This window comes from Gorilla gorilla, chromosome 23 (genome assembly GCF_029281585.2).
Source record: "Gorilla gorilla gorilla isolate KB3781 chromosome 23, NHGRI_mGorGor1-v2.1_pri, whole genome shotgun sequence".
NCBI classification, from domain to species: Eukaryota; Metazoa; Chordata; class Mammalia; order Primates; family Hominidae; genus Gorilla; species Gorilla gorilla.
The window spans coordinates 22,232,899-22,255,446 of NC_086018.1; the positions used below are offsets into that span (position 1 = coordinate 22,232,899).

A 22,548-nucleotide genomic window follows, 5' to 3' on the forward strand; every position below is an offset into this window, starting at 1 on the left:
ATCGTGTGGTGTGAATGTGTGTGTTTCTGTACAGGTGAGGCTGTGTGTTTGCTCAGGAGAGATTTCCCACTTATACAACCCAATCACCAGTGTCCACTTCTAACAATAAAATCCACCCCCGCTCTACTCTCTCTGTACAGTGATTCCTCCACCCTCACCAGAGCCATCCCCGGGTCTGCCTTATTACCCCACTGCTCAGGTGGAGAACCTAAAGGGCCAAGGGAGTGGCCCCAGCTCCCGAGTTCCTGAACGAAAAAGTGAAAACACGAACCCAGGAGTGTGGGCCAGTGCTGACGCTGACATGCACTTAGTCATGGGGTGTTCACCACCACACAGGGAGTCCAGCATTCATGTAGAAGCCCTAAAGCAATGAGCCCAAAAGGCCCCAGACACTGCCCATCATCATAAAGTGGCCTCCGTGGTCACACAACCCAGGGCAGTTATAGGCTCATCTCCCCACGGACAGGCATAGTCATCAGTGTGTCAAAAGCACAAAGATCCCCAGGTGTTTGGCTCAGCTCACAGATCCCTTTTTTTTTTTAACTTTTAAGTTCAGGGGTACATGTGCAGGATGTGCAGGTTTGCTACATATATAAATGTGTGTCATGAGAGTTTGTTGTACAGATTATTGCATCACCCATATATTGAGCCTAATATCAGTTATTTTTCCTGATCCACCCCCTCCTCCCACCTCCCACCCTCCAGTAGGCCCCACGCTCACAAATTCTAAGAGGAGTGGGGGACCACAAAGGCCAGTGTGGCCCACTTCAGTTGTGAAGTTAATTTGCTCAGCAACTGGCCAAAGTCTATAAGGTTGGGTGATGTATTTTAGTAGATTTAGTAATACTATCTTCCCAAGCCCTAAAATGCTCAAATCCTGCCAGCTGAAAATGGTGAGGAGGAACAGATAGGAACTCTGTGTGGCACTTGGTTATTAGCCTGGCTTCCATCCCTTAGTGGCAACTGTCTTGTATATGTGGGTTAAAGACCCTCAGCCTCAAGCCAAGCCTCCTCCATGAGGAGCCATCTCACTATTGACTGGCTAGTGCCGGGTATGGCCACCAGCCCAACTGAAACAAAATGTTGCTTTAAAACAAGTGTAAATCTCATACATACAACAGGCAAATGCAGAAGCAGTGTGGTCTCGCAAGTTGTAAAGAGGACAGTCACGATTTTGCTGGACTTCAACCTGGGTAGAAGACATGAGGGAACTCTGTCACTAAATCACGGCAGAGTTCAAGGCCACTTGCAGACTATTTCATGTTACAGAAGGTGGCCTTTAGCTACTAAGCAAAGGCCTCTGTTTCTCATTTCTTTCCTGTTCATCTTCTTGGTCATCCTTCTTCCGCAAGGGAAACGAGCCCAAGCAAAAGGCAGTTTCAATATTAATTTGACCGAGGTTTTGTGCAGTTTATTATCATCCAGGTAATCAGGTGCAACCCAGTCTGCCTAGCAGCCCCCCCTATCTCTGCTCTGTGTTTTCATTTAATAAACATTTTGGTCTACTTACTATGTGCTAGATTTTCTCGAGACCAAGTAAATGAGATAGAATCTTTATGTTGGCAGCTAAGTTAGATTTAACATAACTGACAAAAATTAAAATTTCTGATTTCTTGTAAAAATATTTTGTATGTGTGAATGCATACTGAATGTAAAGTGGATAAAAAACTCACACTTGCACTCATGGAAGGCTTTTCATGAATTTGTCAATTTTTATTTTTTATATTTCCCCATTTCACCGGATAATGCATACCTGAACCTGGAAAATGATTCCCACAGCAGAAAGTGTTCTGAGCCACATCCCTTAGCTTCACTAGTGCAGGTCCACCTGGGAGGATGTCCCAGCATCAGCTTGGCCCATGCTGTGATCAGCCACCTCCATGCATCACACCAAGCAAGCCCCTGGGTGATTCACAGTCTCCACCACCAGGGCACTGACCTTAACTCTGTGTTCTTCTAGCTCCCCATGAGGACGCCGTACACGACATCACTAACGAGGATGCCACACACGACATCGCTAACGAGGACACTGTACACCACATCACTAACGAGGCCGCCGACAAGGGCGTCGCCAACGAGGACGCCGCCCAGAGCATCGCCAACGAGGACGCCGCCCACGGCATCGCCAGCGAGGACGCCGCCCACGGAATCGCCAGTGAGGATGCCGCCCAGGGCATCGCCAATGTGGTCGCCGTCCAGGGCATCGCCAAGGAGGACGCCGTCCAGGGCATCGCCAAGGAGGACGCCGCCCAGGGCATCGCCAACGAGGACGCCGCCCAGGGCATCGCCAACGAGGACGCCGCCCAGGGCATCGCCAACGAGGACGCCGCCCAGGGCATCGCCAACGAGGACGTCGCCCAGGGCATCGCCAACGAGGACGCCGCCCAGGGCATCGCCAACGAGGATGCCGCCCACGGCATCGCCAGCGAGGACGCCGCCCACGGAATCGCCAGCGAGGACGCCGCCCAGGGCATCGCCAACGTGGTCGCCGTCCAGGGCATCGCCAAGGAGGACGCCGTCCAGGGCATCGCCAAGGAGGACGCCGCCCAGGGCATCGCCAACGAGGACGCCGCCCAGGGCATCGCCAACGAGGACGTCGCCCAGGGCATCGCCAACGAGGACGCCGCCCAGGGCATCGCCATCGCTAATGACACCGTACAAGACATGCTATCGAGGAGGCTGTACAGGACATCGCTAATGAGGGCACTGTACAAGACATCACCAATGAGGGCGCTTTATACGACATTGCTAATGACACCGACAAGGCACGCTAACGTGGACGCTGTACACGACATTGCTAATGAGGACACCGTATAAGACATCGCTAGTAACTATCGCAAGAACAAAAAACCAAACACCGCATATTCTCACTCGTAGGTGGGAATTGAACAATGAGATCACATGGACACAAGAAGGGGAATATCACACTCTGGGGACTGTTGTGCGGTGGGGGTGGGGGGGAGGGATAGCATCGGGAGATATACCTAGTGCTAGATGATGAGTTAGTGGGTGCAGCGCACCAGCATGGCACATGTATACTTATGTAACTAACCTGCACAATGTGCACATGTACCCTAAAACTTAAAGTATATATATAAAAAAAAAGACATCGCTAGTGAGCACGCTGTATACGACATCGCTAATGAGGACGCTATATATGACATCGCTGATGAGGACATTGTATACGACATCACTAATGAGGACACCATACAAGGCATCGCTAACGATGACGCTGTACACAACATCGCTAGTGATGACACCGTATAAGACATCGCTAATTATGACGCTGTATACGACATCGCTAATGACACCATACAAGGCACGCTAACGAGGATGCTGTACACGACATCACTAATGAGGACAGTGTGCAAGCCATCGCTAATGAGGACACTGTATATGACATCGCTAACGAGGACACTGTACAAGGCATTGCTAACGAGAACGCTGTACACAACATCGCTAATGAGGACACCATATAAGACATCACCAATGAGGATGCTGTATATGACATCGCTAATGACACCCACAAGGCATGCTAACGAGGATGCTGTAGACGACATTGCTTATAAGGACACCGTACAAGACATCGCTAACCAGGACGCTGTATACGACATCGCTAATGAGGACGTTGTATATGACATCGCTAATGAGGATGCTTTACAAGACGTAGCTAATGAGGTTGCTGTATATGACATCGCTAATGAGGACATTGTATATGACATCGCTAATGAGGACGCTCTATACGATATCACTAATGAGGACGCTGTATACAACATCGCTAATGAGGACGCTGTATATGACATTGCTAATGAGGACACTGTACAAGACATCGGTAAAAAAGAAGATGCTGCCAATGTAAGACACTTTTCTTTGTCTTGAACATAAATGTTACTTTCCTGGCTTCTTTCCAATGAGATGTAGACATGAACATCTGCCGGTGTGCATTATCGATGTCATCTGCAGTTTAATCAAATGTAGACATGAACATCTGCCAATGTGGACTATTTATGACATCTGCAATTCCCTTGGTGTGGTGCTATTGATTGGCAGCCTCTCACCAACCCATGCCAGGCACACTGGGGTGTGGTAGATGGCAGCATCCACGATCCACTGCAATGCAGAGGTGTTTCCCTCCACAGCAGTTTTCCCCCATGGATTAAGAGTTGTGAAACTGCCAATCTAGATACACTTTAAAGATAAATTCTGTGGGAAAAGGTCTTGTCTTTTCCACAGGTGTCTTCCGTGCCAGTTTTGGGGGACTTCGACCTTTGACTCAATCACTATACCCCTTCTTATTTTCTCTCTCAAGTTGTCGAGAGACTATCAGATCTGTGTGACGTGTATGGCATCATTTCACCCTCCTAATGTTTTCTTTTCTATAATTGCAGGAGCCATTGACACTGGAGAATGATACGTACCCTGAAAGAACTCACTTCCTGAGGAAAAAGCGCCATCTCTAGGGTACAGAAACCTGATTCTGGGCTCCTTTTGGGAAGGAGGATTTGGGGTCTGGTGAGAGCAAATGATTTTGCAAGTATAAAACAATGTCCAGAGAGGCTGTAGGGATATCTGTGAGCCCAGAGGAAACACCAGGGGATCCTGTGCGAAGCACCATGGCTTCAGCTAGGGTGGGAGGAGTGGGTGGGCCTCTCTCTAATGACTTATCCTGGTGTTTGTGTTTCTAAAGATTTGATTGTGGAGAGCATATCTGATGATGGGGATTTGTAGGTAGGTAACTACTTTCCACGTAAGATCCAATTGGAGAGAGTTCCCAGGGGCCTTCGGGGTATCCATGCTGCTTGGGAGGTTAAGGGAGGGGGCATGAAATCAAAACGAAACAGGAAATATGTGTCATATTGGATTTGGTCTTTTCCGGGTTTATTGGCATAATAGTTAGAACTGTCTCTCTGGGCTATGAGGGTGCTGTGTTATTTAAAGGTGGTCTTTCCCAGAACACCTGGCCTTTTCTTTTCTGCCTCTGCCAAACATCACAGCCTTTGGGTTGGATTAGTCAGCACCCCTTGGGATTGTGCAGAAGAGGTTTGGGGTTGCATCGAGTGTCACCTGTGGTGAACAGAATCTGAGGGACACAACTCTCTCACAGGCACTTCCTTCAACCTGGAGACAGAGTTCTCCTGGTATGTGCCCAGGGGTGGAGGAGAAATTGACAGTCTGCCTCTGAACTTTCAGGACTTTAAAAAGCACTCATGTTTCCAGCCTCACTGTTGACTCCTGGCTTAAAGGGATCTCCCGGGGTGAGTGAGGAGGCGGGATCGGACCCTGGCAGTCTGACGGCAGCACCTGTGTTCCTCTGCACTGGGCCGTGGATGACATTACACACCTTGGTGAGAATCAGGAATTGAGGCTAACCACATCTGAAATTGAGATGGGCCTTGAGTCATATAAATAGTTTGGAAAAGATGCATTTTACCACGCTATTGAAAGAAACCATTTATTTCTCACTCCAGCAGGATAAATGGTTTTCAGTATCCATTTAACTGCTCATTGACTCTTACTGTAGATGAGGAGGTGGCCAGCAGCCCCTGCCCTCCCCCAGTTGTAGGCCCAAGGTAACCAGCAATTGACTGGATATAATGGAAGAGTGGTGCATTCAGAGGTATCTGTATTAATGGGACCCACATGATATGGATGAGAGCTATTAGGGTGAGAAAAAGCCTGGGAGCACAATGAAATATTTAAATATTAAACAAAACATTGTTGAAATCTCCATTGTACTTTAGTAGTTGAAGTCATTCTTGTGGTCATCACTGCCTTTCCCAAGCATAACAAGCTACTTAATATCACATAGACCCGTGCCATGAGGAATGATGATCAGTTTGTAAAATGCCAATAAAACAATTGCCTATATAAGCCACAATGTTTCATCCATATATTTCAATTTCCATGTGTAAGTATAGTTCAAATTTCAGAAATTTATTATTATCTAATAGAATATGCATGGTATATCAATGAGCAATTATCATACTATTTCTATTAACAATTATTTGTATGATGAAAAAAGCAGACTCCCATTCTTGGATTTTTCTCAGTTTGCACACATTAGCATGACAGCCCCATTTCCACCAGACATGTGCCAGCAAGAGGCCAGGAACAGAGGCTTTTCTTATTAACTAAGATTTCTAAATGTATTATGTATTCACATTTAGAAACTCTAAATATCATAAAAGGTTAGCAAGGAAGTTTCCCTTCCACTCTGAACTTCCAAACACCAAGTCAACATTTTTGTTTGCATATCATCCCTGCAATCTATGTGCAAATAGAAGCATGCACCTGGAATGCAGGCTGATGTGTGAATGTGTTTACACAAAGTCCTCTGTACCTCTGCATATATCACTGGGCAATGCACCTTAGTTATCATTCCACATTTCAAATGTAAATCCATTGTATTGTTTCAGAGCTATAAAGTACTGCACCCCATGACTATTCCCAAAATTACTTAAGCACCCCGCTATGGGTATCCATTTGTTCTGTTTCCAGTCTTGCTCTTATAACCAATGCTGTAGTGAACAGCACTGTGTTGAGAAGTGGTGAACGTGGGCATCTTTGTCTTGTTCCCGTCCTCAGGGGGAATGCTTTCAACTTTCCCCCATTCAGGAAACTGTTGGCTGTGGGTTTGTCATAGATAGCTTTTATTACCTTAAGGTATGTCCATTCTATGCTGATTTTGATGAACGGTTTTAATCATAAAGAAATGCTGGATTTTGTCAAAGGCTTTTTCTGCATCTATTCAGATTATCATGTGATTTTTGTTTTTAGTTTTATTTATGTGATGTATCACATTTATTGACTTGCGTATGTTAAACCATCCCTGCATCCCTAGTATGAAACCCACTTGAATCATGGTGGATTATCTTTTTGATATGCTGTTGGATTCAGTTAGCTTGGTTGTAGCATTTCTTATTATTCCATCTGTGGAATGTATTGGTTTAAATAATGAAAACATGTTCTATCCTCACTGCTTAGCACTTTGTGTTTCTTTAATAGCCTTCCCAACAGGGCAACATAAAAGCAGGAGCCCTGCTAGTCACCCCTTAACCCGGAATCCCCCCTTCTCCACAGCTCGCTCATTGGATAGGATAGACTGGGCGCCCAGGCCTCAAGGTAAGGACGTGCTCTGTCACCTAGAGGTGCAGTGCTTGGGAAGGCCAACCTTGGAGGGTTGCCTGCCAGCTTTACAGTGACAGAGGTGTTGGGAGGGACTGACCACCAGTGCATAAGGCTGTGCTTTGTTGGTGACATAAAGGATTGTTTCACAGATTGCTGGGGAGGGACAATCCCAAGGCCTCCCCTGGCCCTGGTGCTGGCTCTGCACAAAGGCAATAAGAGAGGGATGCTGGTAAGGGCTGACCTGTTGCTGTGCTGGGGAGGAAGGTGCTGGGCTGAAATTCAGGAGGCTGAGGATGCAGCAGCCCCATAGGAGGTACATGACCTTCAGGATACATTTTCTTCATTGATGATCAATGGAAATGAGAAATCACTGACTATTTTTTCTATCATTGGAATCTACTCTCTACTGCTCATGCTGTTCCTGTCTTTTGGGGAAGATGGAGGATCAATCAGTGTGCGCTGCACTGAGTGGAAGGAAGGAGAGCTGCGACAAAAATTAAGGAAGGATGAGAGACGGGAGGGCCCTTCATCCAGCTGCTTGCAGAGTCCTCCTGAGGAGGAAAGCCCCGTGGCTCCCTGGCGAAGGAGCAGTGAGGGCTGCGTGACTCCCACAGTGAAGTGTGTGGTATGTCTGAGGACACCCAGGCTGGTCCATGAGGAGCCAGTGGCAGAGTGAGAAGCAGAAAGGCCAGGAGGGTGGCTGGAGGCCAGGCTCTGAGTCATTCTGCATGTGATGGAAACAGCCGGAGCCCAGTGGGCTTGGAGGTACAGGACGCGGTGGCTGATGACAGAACAATGTGGAGAGAGGCGTCATTTGTCAAATCCTTACTTTGTTCTGGGCATTGTGCTAAAAATTCTGATGGCTCATCCCATTTAGGGGCTGAAAGTTGCAGAGGTTTAGGAAGCTCGCCCACAATACTGGAGCCCCCATCTCCTGCCCTAGTGCCGTCCACCTTCTCACCCAGCCACCACCTGTTTCAGGGGAACACACAGAAGTGGTAACCTCTTATGGATAGGCAAGTAAATTCTGCTGTTTTTGTTATTCACAGAAAAAACACTGGCTCATGTGGGTTGGGAAGGTGAAATACCAGAAGTATTTCATCTAGTTATTTCTACCCATGCAACTCCTATAGTATTGAAATGCGTAGGTTAGCATTTTTGGCCAATTTACTCAGCATTCTGGGTTAAAGGCTTTTATTTATTTATTTATTTATTTATTTTTGAGATGGAGTTTCGCTCTTGTTGCCCAAGCTGGAGTGCAATGGTACGATCCTGGTTCACTGCAACCTCTGCCTCCCAGGTTCAAACTATTCTCCTGTCTCAGCCTCCCAAGTAGCTGAGATTATAGGCACGTGCCACCACACTGGGCTAATTTTTTTGTATTTTTAGTAGAAATGAGATTTCACCATGTTGGTCAGGCTGGTTTCGAACTCCTGACCTCAGGTGATCTGCCCTCCTCGGCCTCTTAAAGTGCTGGGATTACAGGCGTGAGCCACCATGCCCGCCCTAAAGTCTTTTAAAATTCACTTGTATAAGTTGACTTAGTTTTCTTTAACCTTGTAGAAAAATACAAAAATGGCAATCTCTTTTATCACACAAATAATGTCTTTTTAATGGAGTGATTTTTTTCTAATTGAGGTATTATGTACTTTTCATTTACTAATTATTGTTTACATTTGAAGTGTTTTATGAATTAATATTTAATTGCATAGATGAAGATTACTAGTTATAGGCATTTTACTAACCAATACTCATTAAGCATAGCGTGGATTCATATGACATCAAGGAGCTATTTTATTTGGTAAAACGAAAAAGCACAAGAATGAACGAACGCAAGAACTGAAACAGTGGAGACACCTAGAATGACTTGTCTAAGATCTAAATCATTTTGTTGTCTTCCCAGCGCACTTATTATCCTGATCATTGTCATCAGCATTGTTTGGGTCCTTTTAGCACAGATTTCTCAAAATGGGTAACTCCATAACAGTTGGAAGTTTATGAATTCATATAATTTGTAAGAGGTCAATTTGGAAGTACCTATCTATTTTAAAATTCCAATAACCTGGGAATTTCATCCCATGTCTAGAGTCTTCTATGTAAACTATTTCCACAATTAGGAGAAATATGTACATGGGGATTTTCTATGTAGCGGTGTTTTGATAGAATAGAAAAATGGGATAAACCAAATTTCCATCACGAAGGAAATAGTAATATGCTGAATAATAATACAGCGAATATTATGCAGGCTTTAAACATCAAAAAAGAGTTCAACTTCTGACTCCCGATGATGGTGTTGAAGTAGGTCACAGCTGGTTTACATTTGATTTTCATGTGGGAACTCTGGAAGTCTGCCTTAGTGATTTTACATGTGGCTAAATTGAGCTAATGACAAGCTGTTCGAAGTATGGCAAAATGGAACTTTAAAACAGTATCTTGTCAGCAACCAAGTGGACCTGTTTCACGTAAAGCCCATGCATTCATCTGCCTGCCCATCATTCTGTCTGTCCATCATTCTGTCTGCCCACACGGGCAGCATTTGTTAGTGGAACTGAGTGCCCACTGTCGAGCTGACAAGCCCATAACCTCCCTGTTCCTAGTCACACATTAATTCTTCAATAAGTCCCTTTTGATAGATTGTGATTAAGCTTAGCTACTATTTCCAATTGCTTCCCCAAACGTACTTCTCACTGTTCTCCCATCACACCCTCCAGCCCATCCATGCGGGGATCCTTTGCTTTTCCCACCTTACACCAAACTCCCTATTTTTACTCCCACTTTTACCTCCTCTCCAAGACAAAACAAACAAAACTAGCATTTTAAAACTTAGTTGTAATCTTTCTTCCTTCATGAAAATTTCTCCAACAGCCACTCCCACGGTCCTGTATGTTCCGGATATTTAAAAATAATGGCTATAAGGTTGAGCACTTCAGGATATGCTGTTTTGCTGTGTGCAGATGGAGGCAGTGGCTGGAGTGAATGAACGGCAACACTTGCTGGCAACCGGCAGAAGCTGAGAGACAGGGAACAGGCTCTCCTCCAGAGCCTCCAGGAGCCAGGCCTTTGGACACCTTGAATGTGGGCTTCTGGGAGACCATGCGTTTCTGTTATAAGCAGCCCAGTCTCTGGCAGTTTTTACGGCTGCCCCCGAACACTCATCTATACCTGTCTGACAAGGTCAAGCTCCAAGGAAGGGATTCTCTACATATCTACATTGTTTGCAGATTTTACAATAATCATTTATTCTTGCATGGCTGATCATTGTTAACCAATACAAATAAAATAATAAAGAAATGACCCACATTTTATGTTGGGAGTTTGATCTGCCATTTATCAAGTATGGAATCTTGAACAAGGGGTTAAACATCTGAATGTCTCCATCACTTCATCTCTAAAGTGGGGGTGCTCACACCCACTGGGCTCCCCCCCGGGTTGGTGCCGGACTCTCCCTGGGCCCCTGTTCTCTCACCAGCCACATCCATTCTCCCCCAGAGGCGCTAGTGACTGTGCGTGGCTTTCCATTCCCACCACGTTTGTCTCTAACCCCAGTGGCAGATCAGCGTAAGAACACAGCTGAGTGCTCCTCGCCTCCTTGCCCCTTCGAGGGCTCCTCACCACCCACCAGATCAGGTGCAAACTTCCAAGCCTCGCTGGATCCCCTTCCACATTCTGAGCTCCGCCTGCCTTCCCATCGCTATCCTTCCCCACCTGCCTCCCTGGTAGAGAAAAGCAGAGTGTGTGATGCTGTCTGAATGCTGAGCACGGCCTTTTGCAGCCAGTCCACTGTGTACGCTGCCCCTATCGGAGACCTCCACCTTAACCCTTTCCAGCCTGGAGGCTCCTCCCAGGGCCCCACAACAGAAGTGACTTCCCTTGCCTTTGAATTTCTATAGCACAATCCCTACTGCCCCCCGTTAAAACTGCAAAGTCCTTTTGTGGAAAATAACTTTATTCATGACTGTGTTTATCACACTATCTTATGGAGAAGAGATGATCAATAAATATTTGCTGAATAAATGAATAGTACTTACAAAACACTTGATTCATATGGAATTAATGTTGGTTCTCAAAGTGAAAAATTACAAATAGCACTGATATTCAGCCAGTATACAAGTCTGGTCACAGCAGTTGTATAATACTGAAATACCCCCTGCCACTGACCTTTGGCCCCCAGATGCCTCCCACTGCCACTGCTCTCCCCACTGGGAACCCCTGAAGTTCCCACAGGCTCATAACTAAAGGGCTGATGTCTTGCACAGCAGCGAGCACCCAGGACCGAGCAGCCACATGGCCGGGTCTGCTGGTGAAAGCATCCATTCTGACTGATCAGGACCTGAGGGGCCTCATGGTTACATATTTTGATAATATCCCTAATTATAAATAAGGCTCAGTTATATAGTTTGAAAACAATGCTTCTCCTCATTGCAAAATCTCTTAGAAGACTCCGTAGATCCAGGAACGGAAATGGAAAATGACAGCGTGTCAATCTCTGAAGGTTTTGGGCATTTCCATTAGCACTCCATCTTCATGTAAACCAGAAGATATGCAGTTTCCTGCCTAGAGAGAAGAGAAGACACATCAGCACAGCGGCATGAAACCTTCATCAGAAAACAATGCTTCATTAATCCCTGACAGGACAAGCGTCAGCAAACTTCCAGGCCGCTGGATTAAGCCTTCATCTATCCATCACCTTGGAGAGGAACAAAATAGGTGGCCTGGGAAGATAAGCACTATGTTTCTATTAGTTAATATCTAAAGCGGAGGTTAACAAGCTATGGACACACAAGCCAAACCCAGCCCTCTTGGGGTTTTTTAAATCTACTTTCAACTTTTATTTTAGATTCAGCGGGCACATGTGCAGGTTTGTCACGTGGATATGAGCATACTCCCCAACAGTTGGCCTTTTGCCCCTCCCCTCCCTCCCCATCCAGCAGTTCCCAGTTGTTGCCATCTTTAAGTCAATGAGTCCCCATGTTTAGCTCCCATTTATAAGAGAGAACATGCATTATGTTTTGTTTGGTTGTTGCTGTTTTTTTTTTTTTTTAATGGAGTCTTGCCCTGTAGCCCAGGCTAGAGTGCAGTGGCACAATCTTGGCTCACTGCAACCTCCGCCTCCCAGGTTCAAACAATTCTCCCTCCTCAGCCTCCCGAGTAGCTGGGACTACAGGCGCCCGCCACCACGCCCAGCTAACTTTTTGTATTTTTAGTAGAGACAGGGTTTCACCGTGTTAGCCAGGATGGTCTCAATCTCCTGACCTCATGATCTGCCCACCTCAGTCTCCCAAAGTGCAGGGATTACAGGCATGAGCCACCGTGCCCAGCCTTTTATTTTTTGACGAGACCGTTCTTGCTCTGTCACCAGGCTGGAGTGCACTGGCACAATAATAGCTCACCACAGCCTCGTGCTCCTGGGCTCAACTGACCCTCCTGCCTCAGTTTTAGCTTCCTGAGTAGCTAGGACTACGGGTGTGTACCACCATGCCTAGCTATAATAATTTTATTTTTTTGTAGAGATGGAGTCTTGCTTTGTTGCCCAGGCTGGTCTTGAACTCCTGGCTTGAAGTGATCCTCCTGCCTCAGCCTCCCAAAGTGCTGGGATTAAAGGTGTGAGATCACACCCAGTCTCCAACCCTCTTTTTGCAAGTAAATGTAACTGGACCCCAGCCATGCTCATCTGCCCATGTACTGTCTATGGCTGCTTTTGCTCTATAGGGCAGAGTTAAGTGGTTGCAACAGACACTGCACAGACCACAAAGTCTGAAGTACTTTCTCTCCAGCCCTTTACAGAGAAACTCTGCCAACCTCTAATCTCAATAACAGAGAAATCAATGACAACCACAAAGTGACAAAGATTGGGTGTCTAAGATGGATGCTCAGAATAAACAAGAGAGAAAGATGAAAAGTAGAAGGAGGATTTCAAACGCAAGCTTCACCTAATCCGTTATTTTTCAAATGACCAGGCCTATCTCTGTAGCTGAAAATCACCTCAAATAGGATCTCTGATATACAGTCTCCAAAAGCTCAGCTAAGAAACTTACAAAGTCTCTCTGCCTTAACTTCATCCACCTTTTTTCTCTCCAGCTTCTCCTCGGTAGTTAATGATTATAAAAATATTTATTGGCTCATGCCTGTAATCCCAGCACTTTCAGAGGCCGAGGCGGGCAGATCACGAGGTCAGGAGATCGAGACCATCCTGGCTAACATGGTGAAATCCCGTCTTTACTAAAAATACAAAAAATTAGCCAGGCGTGGCGGCGGGCGCCTGTAATCCCAGCTACTCAGGAGGCTGAGGCAGGAGAATGGCGTGAACCCACAGGGCGGAGCTTGCAGTGAGGTGAGATCCCACTACTGCACTCCAGCCTGGGCGACAGAGCAAGACTCCATCTCAAAACAAACAAACAAACAAACAAAAAAAAAAAACAATGTGATGGCCAGGCGCAGTGTTCATGCCTATAATCCAAGCACTTTGGCAGGCTGAAATGGATGGATGGCTTGAGCCCAGTAGTTTGAGACAAGCCTGGCAACATAGCGAGACCTCATCTCTACAAACATTTTTAAAATATGCCAGGCATGGTGGTGCATGCCTGTAGTCCCAGCTATTCAGGAGGCTGAGGTGGGAGGATCACCTGTGCCCTGGAGTTCAAGGCTGCAGTGAGCTATGATCACACCACAGTGCTCCAGCCTGGGCAACAAAGCAAGACTCCATCTCTAAAAATAAAATAAAATTTAAAAAAAAGATCTTAGCTGTAAAAGAGGTACGCTCAAATGCAATAAAAGCATATAAGAAGGCCGGGTGTGGTGGCTCATGCCTGTAATCCCAGCACTTTGGGAGGCCGAGACGGGCGGATCACGAGGTCAGGAGATCAAGACTATCCTGGCTAACGCGGTGAAACCCCATCTCCTCTAAAAGTACAAAAAAATTAGCTGGGCTAGGTGGCAGGCGCCTGTAGTCCCAGCTACTCAGGAGGCTGAGGCAGGAGAATGGCATAAACTCTGGAGGCAGAGCTTGCAGTGAGCCGAGATCGCACCACTGCACTCCAGCCTGGGTGACAGAGCGAGACTCCGTCTCAAAAAAAAAAAAAAGGAAAAAGAAAAGAAAAGTTCTTGTGACATTTGTGTATGAAATCAGCCTTCACTACATGGATAGGACCAGCAGGCTTCCGCGGCACAACTCTGCAATCTTACTACATTTTTTTTTACTTTGTATTTTTTTTATTCCTTTTGAGACAGAGTCTCACTCTGTCACCCAGGCTGAAGTGCAGCCGAGATCTCGGCTCACTGCAACCTCCACCTCCTGGGTTCAAGCAATTCTCTTGTCTCAGCCTCCCAAGTAGCTGGGACTACAGGCACACATCAAAATGCCCGGCTGATTTTTGTATTTTTAGTAGAGATGGAGTTTAGCCATATTGGTCAGGCTGGTCTTGAACTCCTGACCTCCAGTGATCGACCTGTCTTAGCCTCCCAAAGTGCTAGGATTACAGGTGTACATTTATTTATTTATTTGAGATGGAATCTTGCTCTGTATTTATTAATTTATTTATTTGAGATGGAGTCTTGCTCCATTGCCCAGGCTAGAGTGCAGTGGTGCAATCTCGGCTCATTGCAACCTCTGCCTTCCAGGTTCAAGCGATTCTTCTGCCTCAGTGTCCCAAGTAGCTGGGATTACAGGTGCCTGCCACCACAGCTGGCTAATTTTTGTATTTTTAGTAGAGACAGTGTTTCACCGTCTTGGCCAGGCTGGTCTTGGGCTCCTGACCTCATGAACCACCTGCCTCAGCCTCCCAAAGTGTTGGGATTACAGGCCTAAGGCACCATGCTCGGCCATATTTATTTCTTTAATTATTTAGAGACAAAGTCTTGCTCTGTCACCCAGGCTGGAGTGCAGTGGCGCCATCTCAGCTCACTGCAGCCTCCGCCTCAGAGGTTTAAGTGATTCTCATGCCTCAGCCTCCTGAGTAACTAGGACTACAGATACTCGCCACCACACAGGGATTTTTTTTTCTATTTTTTTGTAGAGACACAGTTTCACCATGTTGGCCAGGCTGGTCTTGAACTCCTGACCTTAGGTGATCTGACAGCCTCGTCCTCTCAAAGTACTGGGATTACAGGCATGAGCCCCTTGCCTGGCCTCTCACTACATTTAAGTGACGCCATGGCTCATGCCTGTAATCCTAGCACTTTGGGAGGCCAAGGCAGGTGGATCACCTGAGGTCAGGAGTTCGACACGAGCCTGGCCAACATGGGGAAACCCCGTCTCTAGTAAAAATACAAAAATTAGTCACGCGTGGTGGTACAAGCCTGTAGGCCCAGCTACTTGGAAGACTGAGGCAGGAGAATCACTTTAACCGGCAGGCAGAGGTTGCAGTGAGCCAATATCATGCCACTGCACTCCAGCTTGGGTGACAGAGTGAGACACCATCTCAAAAAAAAAAAGAAAAAAAAAGAGAAAAACATATGATGCCGGGGCATCTTGGCCTCAATACCTGCGTGAGCACAGTCATGTCCAGGCCAGGGCTGCTGGTCGAGGTCTGGCCCCATCTCTTCCAGCAGAAAGGGAGTAAGCTTGCAGGGAGGCTGGGGGACAAGATCCCAGGATCTCAGCCTCCGCTCATGGATCAGCTCTGAGACCCCGAGTGAGCTGGGGGTGCTCTGTGTGCATTGGTTTCTCCAGCTGTCAAGTAAAGGGATTGGATGAGGAAGTCTTGTCAAGGTGGAATGATCTCAGATTTGGGGCAGCAGTGAATGATCCCGCTCCCTGGGCCATACCAGTGGCCCGGCCTCGGCTCAAAACAGCCCCAACACTCTGGAATGGGGATGAGGGGGCAGTCAGCTCTTGCTCCTAGTAAGAGAGATGCAACAGGGCCCTGTGGCTGAGCTGGGTGCCTTGCCTCACACCTGTAATTCCAACCTTTGAGAGGTCGAGGTGGGAGGATTGCTCGAGGCCGGGAATTTTGACAATAGCCTGGACAGCATAGCCAGACCCCATGTCTACAAAATAATAATAAAACATACAGCTATAGTCCAAGCTACTTGGCAGGCTGAGGCAGGAGGGTCCCTTGAGTCCGGGAATTGGAGGCTGCATTGAGCTATAATCGCACCACTGCACTCCAGCTTGGGTGACAAAGTGAGACCCTGTCTCTAAAAGAAAAAAAAATTGGCCTGTGAGCATGGGTTTGATTTTCAAACAGGACCCAGAGGGTAGGGTAAACGTGTGGGTAAATCTAAATGAATGTTATTGGTATGAAATGACAGGAGTATAGAAAATGGTATCTTGTGGGGTTTAAAATAAATGAAACATACTGAAATATGTGTGGGTAAAGGTATATATCTGGGATTTGCACTGAAATAATGTGGGGTAGAGGGAAGCAGGAAAGAGGATACATGAAATTAGCTTGGCCATAAGATTGTTGTTGAAATTGAATGGATACTCGGGGCTTCATTACACAATTCTTTTTACTCTTACATAGCTCTACACTCTCAACATAAATAAGAATAAAAACACAAAAAACACACAGATACATCTATGCACACACATATATTTAAAATACACAAAAATATTAGCATATAAGTCACTGGGGGTAAATTTAGTTCCTGTTCCAAGGTTCTTGTACTGACTAGGAAGAGGATAGAAGTACTAACTCATAGGCTGGGCGTGGTGGCTCACGCCTGTAATCCCAACACTTTAGGACGCCGAGGTAAGCAGATCTCTTAAGGTCAGGAGTTCAAGACCAGCCTGGCCAACATGGTGAAACCCTGTCTCTACTAAAAAAGAATACAAAAATTAGCCGGGCACAGTGGTGCACACCTGTGGTCCCAGCTACTCAGGTGACTGAGGCAAGAGAATTGCTTGAACCCAAGAAGTAGAGGTTGCAGTGAACCAAGATTGCTCCACTGCACTCCAGCCTGGGCAGCAGAGGAAGACTCTCTCTATCTCAATAACAACAAAAAGTACTAGCTCATGTTAGACTTTGATAAGTGAAGGATGCATGTTGTAAGCTCTAAAATAATCCAGTCATCTTTTAAAATAACTCTAAGACTGCACAGTTATGAAACTAATAGAGGAGGAAATTAAATAATAAAAATAATAAATCCAAAACAAGATGTGAGAGGAGATAAGAAGAAATAGAATAGGCATGGAAAACAAATTGGTGGTGGGTTTCAACCCAAATAAATCATTAGTTACATTTAAAAGGACAATAAAAATTAAAATAATTGAAAATAAAGTAAAACCCAACTAATGTCTTTTATATAAGAATACAGAGAGGTGGAAGATCATGAAAAATATGTCATGCATGCACTAACCAAGAAAGCAAGAAAGCTGTATAACTTTTTTTTTTTTTTTTTTTTTTTTTTTTTGGAGATAGAGCCTCACTCTGTCTCCCAGGCTGGAGTGCAGTGATGTGATCTTGGCTTACAGCAATCTCTCCCTTCTAGGCTCAAGTGATTCTCCCACCTCAGCATCCCAAGTAGCTGGGACTACAAGTGTGCCAACTTAGAATTATATTAGCCACACCCAGCTAATTTTTGTATTTTTTGTAGAGGCAGGGTCTCGCCATGTTGCCCAGGTTGGTCTTGAACTCCTGGGCTTCAGTGATCCACCCACCTCGACCTCCAGCAAAGTGCCGAGATTACAGGCATGAGCCACCATGCCCAGCATAACTATTTTTAATGAAGTAGACTTTAAGAAGAAAAGTATTATTAGAGGTAAGAGACACATCATGGAAAAGAAGAATTTACTAGGAGCCAGGCGCAGTGGCTCATGCCTGTAATTCCAGCACTTTGTGAGGCCAAGGCGGCGGATCACCTGAGGTTGGGAGTTCAAGACCAGCCTGACCAACATGGAGAAGCCCTGTCTCTACTAAAAATACAAAAATTAGCCAAGCATGGTGGCACATGCCTGTAATCCCAGCTACTCAGGAGGCTGAGGGAGGAGAATTGCTTGGACCCAGGAAGTGGAGGTTGCGGTGAGCTGAGATTGTGCCATTGCATTCCAGCCTGGGCATCAAGAGCAAAACTCTGTCTCAAAAAAAAAAAAAAAAAAAAAAAAAAAAAAAAAAAAAAAAGAAGTTACTAGCTAGTTTCGGTAATTCTTAACATCCAGGAAACTGGATGTGAAAGTTTTTCAGAGAAACTAAACCAATAGATTATACATACAGAGAGATTTATTGAGGAATTGGCTCACATGATTGTGGGGACTAGCAAGTTTAAAATCTGTAGGGCAAGCCAGCAGGCTATAAATTCAGGTAAGAGTTGATCTCGAAGTCTGGAACCTAAACTCTGTAGAGCAGTCAGCAGGCCAGAAACTCAGGCAGGGTTTGTGTGTTACAGTCTTGAAGGAGAATTCCTGCTTCTCTGGGAAACCTCAGTTTTTGTTCTTAAGGCCTTCAAGTGATTGGAGGTGGCCCACCCATATTATGGTGGGTAATCTGTTTTACTTAAAGTCAACTGACTGTCAGTGTTAATCACATCTATGAAATAACCTCCCAGCAAGACATTGACAAGTATTTGACCAAACAACGGGGCACCATAGCTTAGCCAAGTTGACACATAAATTAACCATCAGGAGCGAGTAGAATATCCAAAAAACAACATACTAGGGGTATTATATCTTATATAGCTAATTATATAAAACATATAATTATAGAATGAAGATATTAAGATAACCATTAGAACAAAAATATAAACTTTTCTTTTTTTTTTTTGAGACCAAGTCTTGCTCTGTCACCCAGGCTGGAGTGCAGTGGTGCAATCTTGGCTTACTGCAACCTTTGCCTCCTGGGTTCAAGTGATTCTCCTGTCTCAGCCTCCCAAGTATCTGGGATTACAGGCATCCGCTACCATGCCCAGCTAATTTTTGTATTTTTAGTAGAGACATGGTTTCACCATGTTGCCCAGGCTGGTCTCCAACTCCTGACCTCAAGTGAGCCACCCCGCTCAGCCTCCCAAAGTGCTGGGATTACAGGTGTGAGCCACCACACCCAGCCAAAAATCACCTTTTTCACAAGGATCAAAACAGTCATTACGCTGGAGATGACAGACCTCACTGTCACCATGCTCCTTTTGTATGTCTACTAGGCACGGTGCTGGGTCCACACTCACAGAAAGCTTAGGAGCTCACACCCAGGGGCTCCGGCTGTAGCAGAATCCCAAGAATAAAACCTGGTGCTGAAAGAGTAGGAGATGAGGCCGGGTGCCATGACTCACTCCTGTAATGCCAGCACTTTGGGTGGCCAAAGCGGGTGAATCAAGAGATAGAGACCATCCTGGCCAACATGGTGAAACCCCGTCTCTACTAAAAATACAAAAATTAGCTGGGCGTGGTGGCTGGCACCTGTAGTCCCAGCTACTCAGGAGGCTGAGGCAGGAGAATCATTTGAACCAAGGAAGCAGAGGTTGCAGTAAGCTGAGATCGCGCCACTGCACTCCAGCCTGGTGACAGACTGAGACACCGTCTCAAAAAAAAAAAAAAAAAAAAGCAGGACACTGAACTCTGGGAGGGCCTCCTGGTGAGAGGTGAGCACAGAGGGGAGAGATGGAGGCAGGAGCATGGGCTTCTGGTGGCCCCAGCAGACCCTGTGGCAGCGTGGCCAGGGTCCTCTGCAGGGAGGACTCTGCAGGGCCTCTTCCTGAGGCCTCCAGCCAGCCCGGCCAGGGTCCCAGCATCCAGTGACCCCTGTTCCGCAGCAGCAGCTGGGGCCAGCCCCAGGCTTTCCTCCACTCCCAGCTTCTTAAAACAGGAAGTGGAGAGAGTTGTTTGATAAAACACTGGGGCAAACCACATCCTCTCTCTTCACCAAGGGAGAGTTCGAGGGGATGCCGGCAGAGGGAGCTTTAGAGTAGAGACCCCTACCCAACCAGTGACCGTCACGCACACAGCAGGGCATGCTATGGAGACCCCCAGACAGTCACTCGGGGAGACCCAGCAGGTCCAGACTCTTCAGAGATCTGTGGCAGCAGGTCCCCACTCCCAAAAGCCACGTGCCCACGGGTGGTCTCTGGTGCCTGAGACTCCAGTCTCATTTGCATCTTTGCAACTTCGAGTTTAAGTGGGTGTCGCATCCCGTATGTCCTCCTGAGCAGAGGAGGGGCGCAGCCTGGGGTGGCAGCTGGCGTCAAACCCTCAAATCCCCTGAGAGCCACTGGGGAGACTAAGCAGTCCCCAGCCCCCACTTGTCCCTGAGCTGCCATTCTCAGCCCTGTGGGAGGAGACAGAAAGCCCTGAAGAGAAACCAAAGGACCAGGTCAGGAGGGGCTGGGGGGGTGGCATGAGCAATCAGGGCAGGGAAGGATGGACAGATGGGGGAATGGAGGGAAGAAGGAATGAATGAAAAGGTGAATGAATGAACAAAGAGAGAGAACGGCTACTCCTCCCTTGCTTTAGTTTACAAAGTACTGGGATCCTCCCAACAGCCTGCAAGACAGAATTTCTGGGAAGCAGACCAGGTGGCTGGCAGGGAGGGGAGGCTTGCCCTGGCTTTTGTGGGCCCAATGGGAGGCAGGGGGCAAGAAGGGGCATCCTGTGTGTGTCCTCCTTGCAGCGGCAGCAGCACCTTCCTGGAAGAGGTTCAGGAAACACCCACTGTGGCCTCTCTCCATCACGCCCTCATCCAGGACACCAAGTATCAAGTCACTCAGCTCACGAGACCCAGGCCCTGACTCAGGGAGAGAGGATGTGAGGGGTGGGGCACCGGGCTCCTCAGGACTGAGAAACCTGAGATGTGGCCCCGGGCTGGGTGTTGGGGCAGACTGGCTATGGCAGCATTGTGTGTACCCCAGCAGGCCAGTACCCACGCAGGGAGCCTCCAAACCCCTTCACCCATGACCCTGGGAGAAGACCCCAGCCTTGGAGAACTGGCCTCACTGAAGGGGCCTGCACCGGCCAGCAGGGTCAGGCGGGGCCAGACAGGTTCCCACCTGAGATATGCAAATGGGCCTCCTGAATCCTGGAGCCAGGTATGGACTCACACACCACCATTGTCCCCAAGTCCCCATCTGCCCCACGGGCACACCCTGCCACCTGTTCTGTGCAAGGGCCCTGAGGCTGTCTCCTTGTGCTCAAGCCCTGCAGGTGCTGAAGCCCACACACACAGCTCCTGCTTCCTGGGCCAGTGCACGTGCACACACACACACACGCACACACACCCACACCCACACATACACATACCCACACACAATCACACACATTCACACATACCCACACCCCCCCATACTCACACTCACACACACCCACACCCACACATACACACAATCACACACATTTACACACACCCACACATTCACACTCACACACTCACAGTCACACACACCCTCACACAGCAAAACACAATCACAGACATTCACACCCACCCACACCCCCACACACTCAGACTCACATATACTCACACACACCCACACACACCCACACACACATACACAAACACAATCACACACATTCACACACACCCACAGTCACATACACACACCCAAACACGATCACACACATTCACACACACCCACACCCCACAAACACACACATATACCCCCACACACTCACACTCACACATAATCTCTCACACACACACACACACACATGCTCACACACACACACCTTCTCCAGGAGGGGCTGGCTGCCAAAGGCCACCCAGCTTCCTCCCACGTCTCACTCACCGTACAATATTTGAGCAGACCTTGGAGTCAGCAGCAACAGCAGCGTGGGCAAAGGCCTGGGAGCCACATGGGGCCTGGTGTCGAGAGAGGACCACAGCCAGCACAATGACAGCCAGCGCCAGCCCCAGCCCCAGCAGGACCAGGTCACCCATGGCTCCGCAGTCCTGGGCCATGGCTCTGCGGCCCAGAAGGAGAGGGGAGGCCGGTGGGCAGACGGAGGGACAGATGGGTGGGCAGATGAATGGACAAGAAGATGCATAGATAGACTCACAGGTAATTGGACAGATGGACAAACAGGAGGGGGCTGAAGACAGACACGAAGATGGATCGACAGACAGGCCAGATAGCTAGACAAAGAGGACAGCAAGAGAAAGATGGTCAGATAGACAATGGGACAGAGATGGGCTTACAGATGGGCGGACAGACAGACAGACAGGTCTGAACAGCGGGCTGCCAGATGGACAGATGGGTGAATGGACAGATGGCTGGCAGCTGTGGCGAGCTGCTGCCCTCACCAAGTGCACACTACGGAGTGGCCAAACTCATGCCTCAACTTCTAGTTTTCAGCTCCTGCTTGTTCCTGGCAGGAGGCCAGGCAGCAAAGCGTCTGAGGGGAGTTTTCTTTGCCTAGAGAAGTCAGCTGCTGTGTTAACTCCCTCACTGCTGATAGGTCCAAAGGCCCCACCTACTGCCTGCCAGAGCCCAGGGTCACACTGTCGCAATGTGCAGGAGAACTTGGTGCCTGTTGCACCGCGGTTGCCAGGTAGGGGCAGGGCT

The 22,548-nt window shown here is 47.5% G+C and overlaps 2 protein-coding genes and 1 long non-coding RNA gene across 7 annotated transcripts in view; 2 read left to right on the forward strand and 1 right to left on the reverse strand.

Moving 5' to 3' along the window:
• LOC129529620 (uncharacterized) overlaps nucleotides 1-2,932 on the forward strand; it is a 29,457-nt gene extending 26,525 nt beyond the window's left edge. For all 3 annotated transcript variants that reach the window (XM_063704758.1, XM_063704757.1, XM_063704756.1), the window contains exon 8: nucleotides 1,961-2,932. In XM_063704758.1, coding sequence (XP_063560828.1) covers nucleotides 1,961-2,817 — 857 coding nt within the window. In that variant the 3' untranslated portion in view covers nucleotides 2,818-2,932. The remainder of the gene's footprint in view (nucleotides 1-1,960) is intronic.
• A 42-nt stretch (nucleotides 2,933-2,974) lies between these two features.
• LOC129529625 (uncharacterized) lies at nucleotides 2,975-10,433 on the forward strand. Of its 3 annotated transcripts, XM_055375341.2 has the most exons (5): nucleotides 2,975-3,855; nucleotides 4,389-4,461; nucleotides 4,688-4,728; nucleotides 5,191-5,345; nucleotides 9,994-10,433. In XM_055375341.2, exons 1-2 carry the CDS (start codon nucleotides 3,334-3,336, stop codon nucleotides 4,458-4,460), a joined length of 594 nt encoding a protein of 197 aa, XP_055231316.1. In that variant the 5' UTR covers nucleotides 2,975-3,333; the 3' UTR covers nucleotide 4,461; nucleotides 4,688-4,728; nucleotides 5,191-5,345; nucleotides 9,994-10,433. The 3 variants fall into 3 exon arrangements, with proteins under 3 accessions (XP_055231316.1, XP_055231314.1, XP_055231315.1); XM_055375339.2 differs by lacking the exon at nucleotides 4,688-4,728; XM_055375340.2 differs by lacking the exon at nucleotides 4,688-4,728 and having other exon boundaries at nucleotides 10,083-10,433.
• Nucleotides 10,434-11,056: 623 nt separating this feature from the next.
• LOC129529633 (uncharacterized) lies at nucleotides 11,057-22,378 on the reverse strand. Its single transcript, XR_008675184.1, has 2 exons — nucleotides 21,772-22,378; nucleotides 11,057-11,682 (listed from the first exon to the last, which is right to left on the reverse strand). It is a non-coding gene; the product is annotated as an uncharacterized lncRNA (long non-coding RNA).
• Between the last annotated feature and the right edge of the window lie 170 nt (nucleotides 22,379-22,548).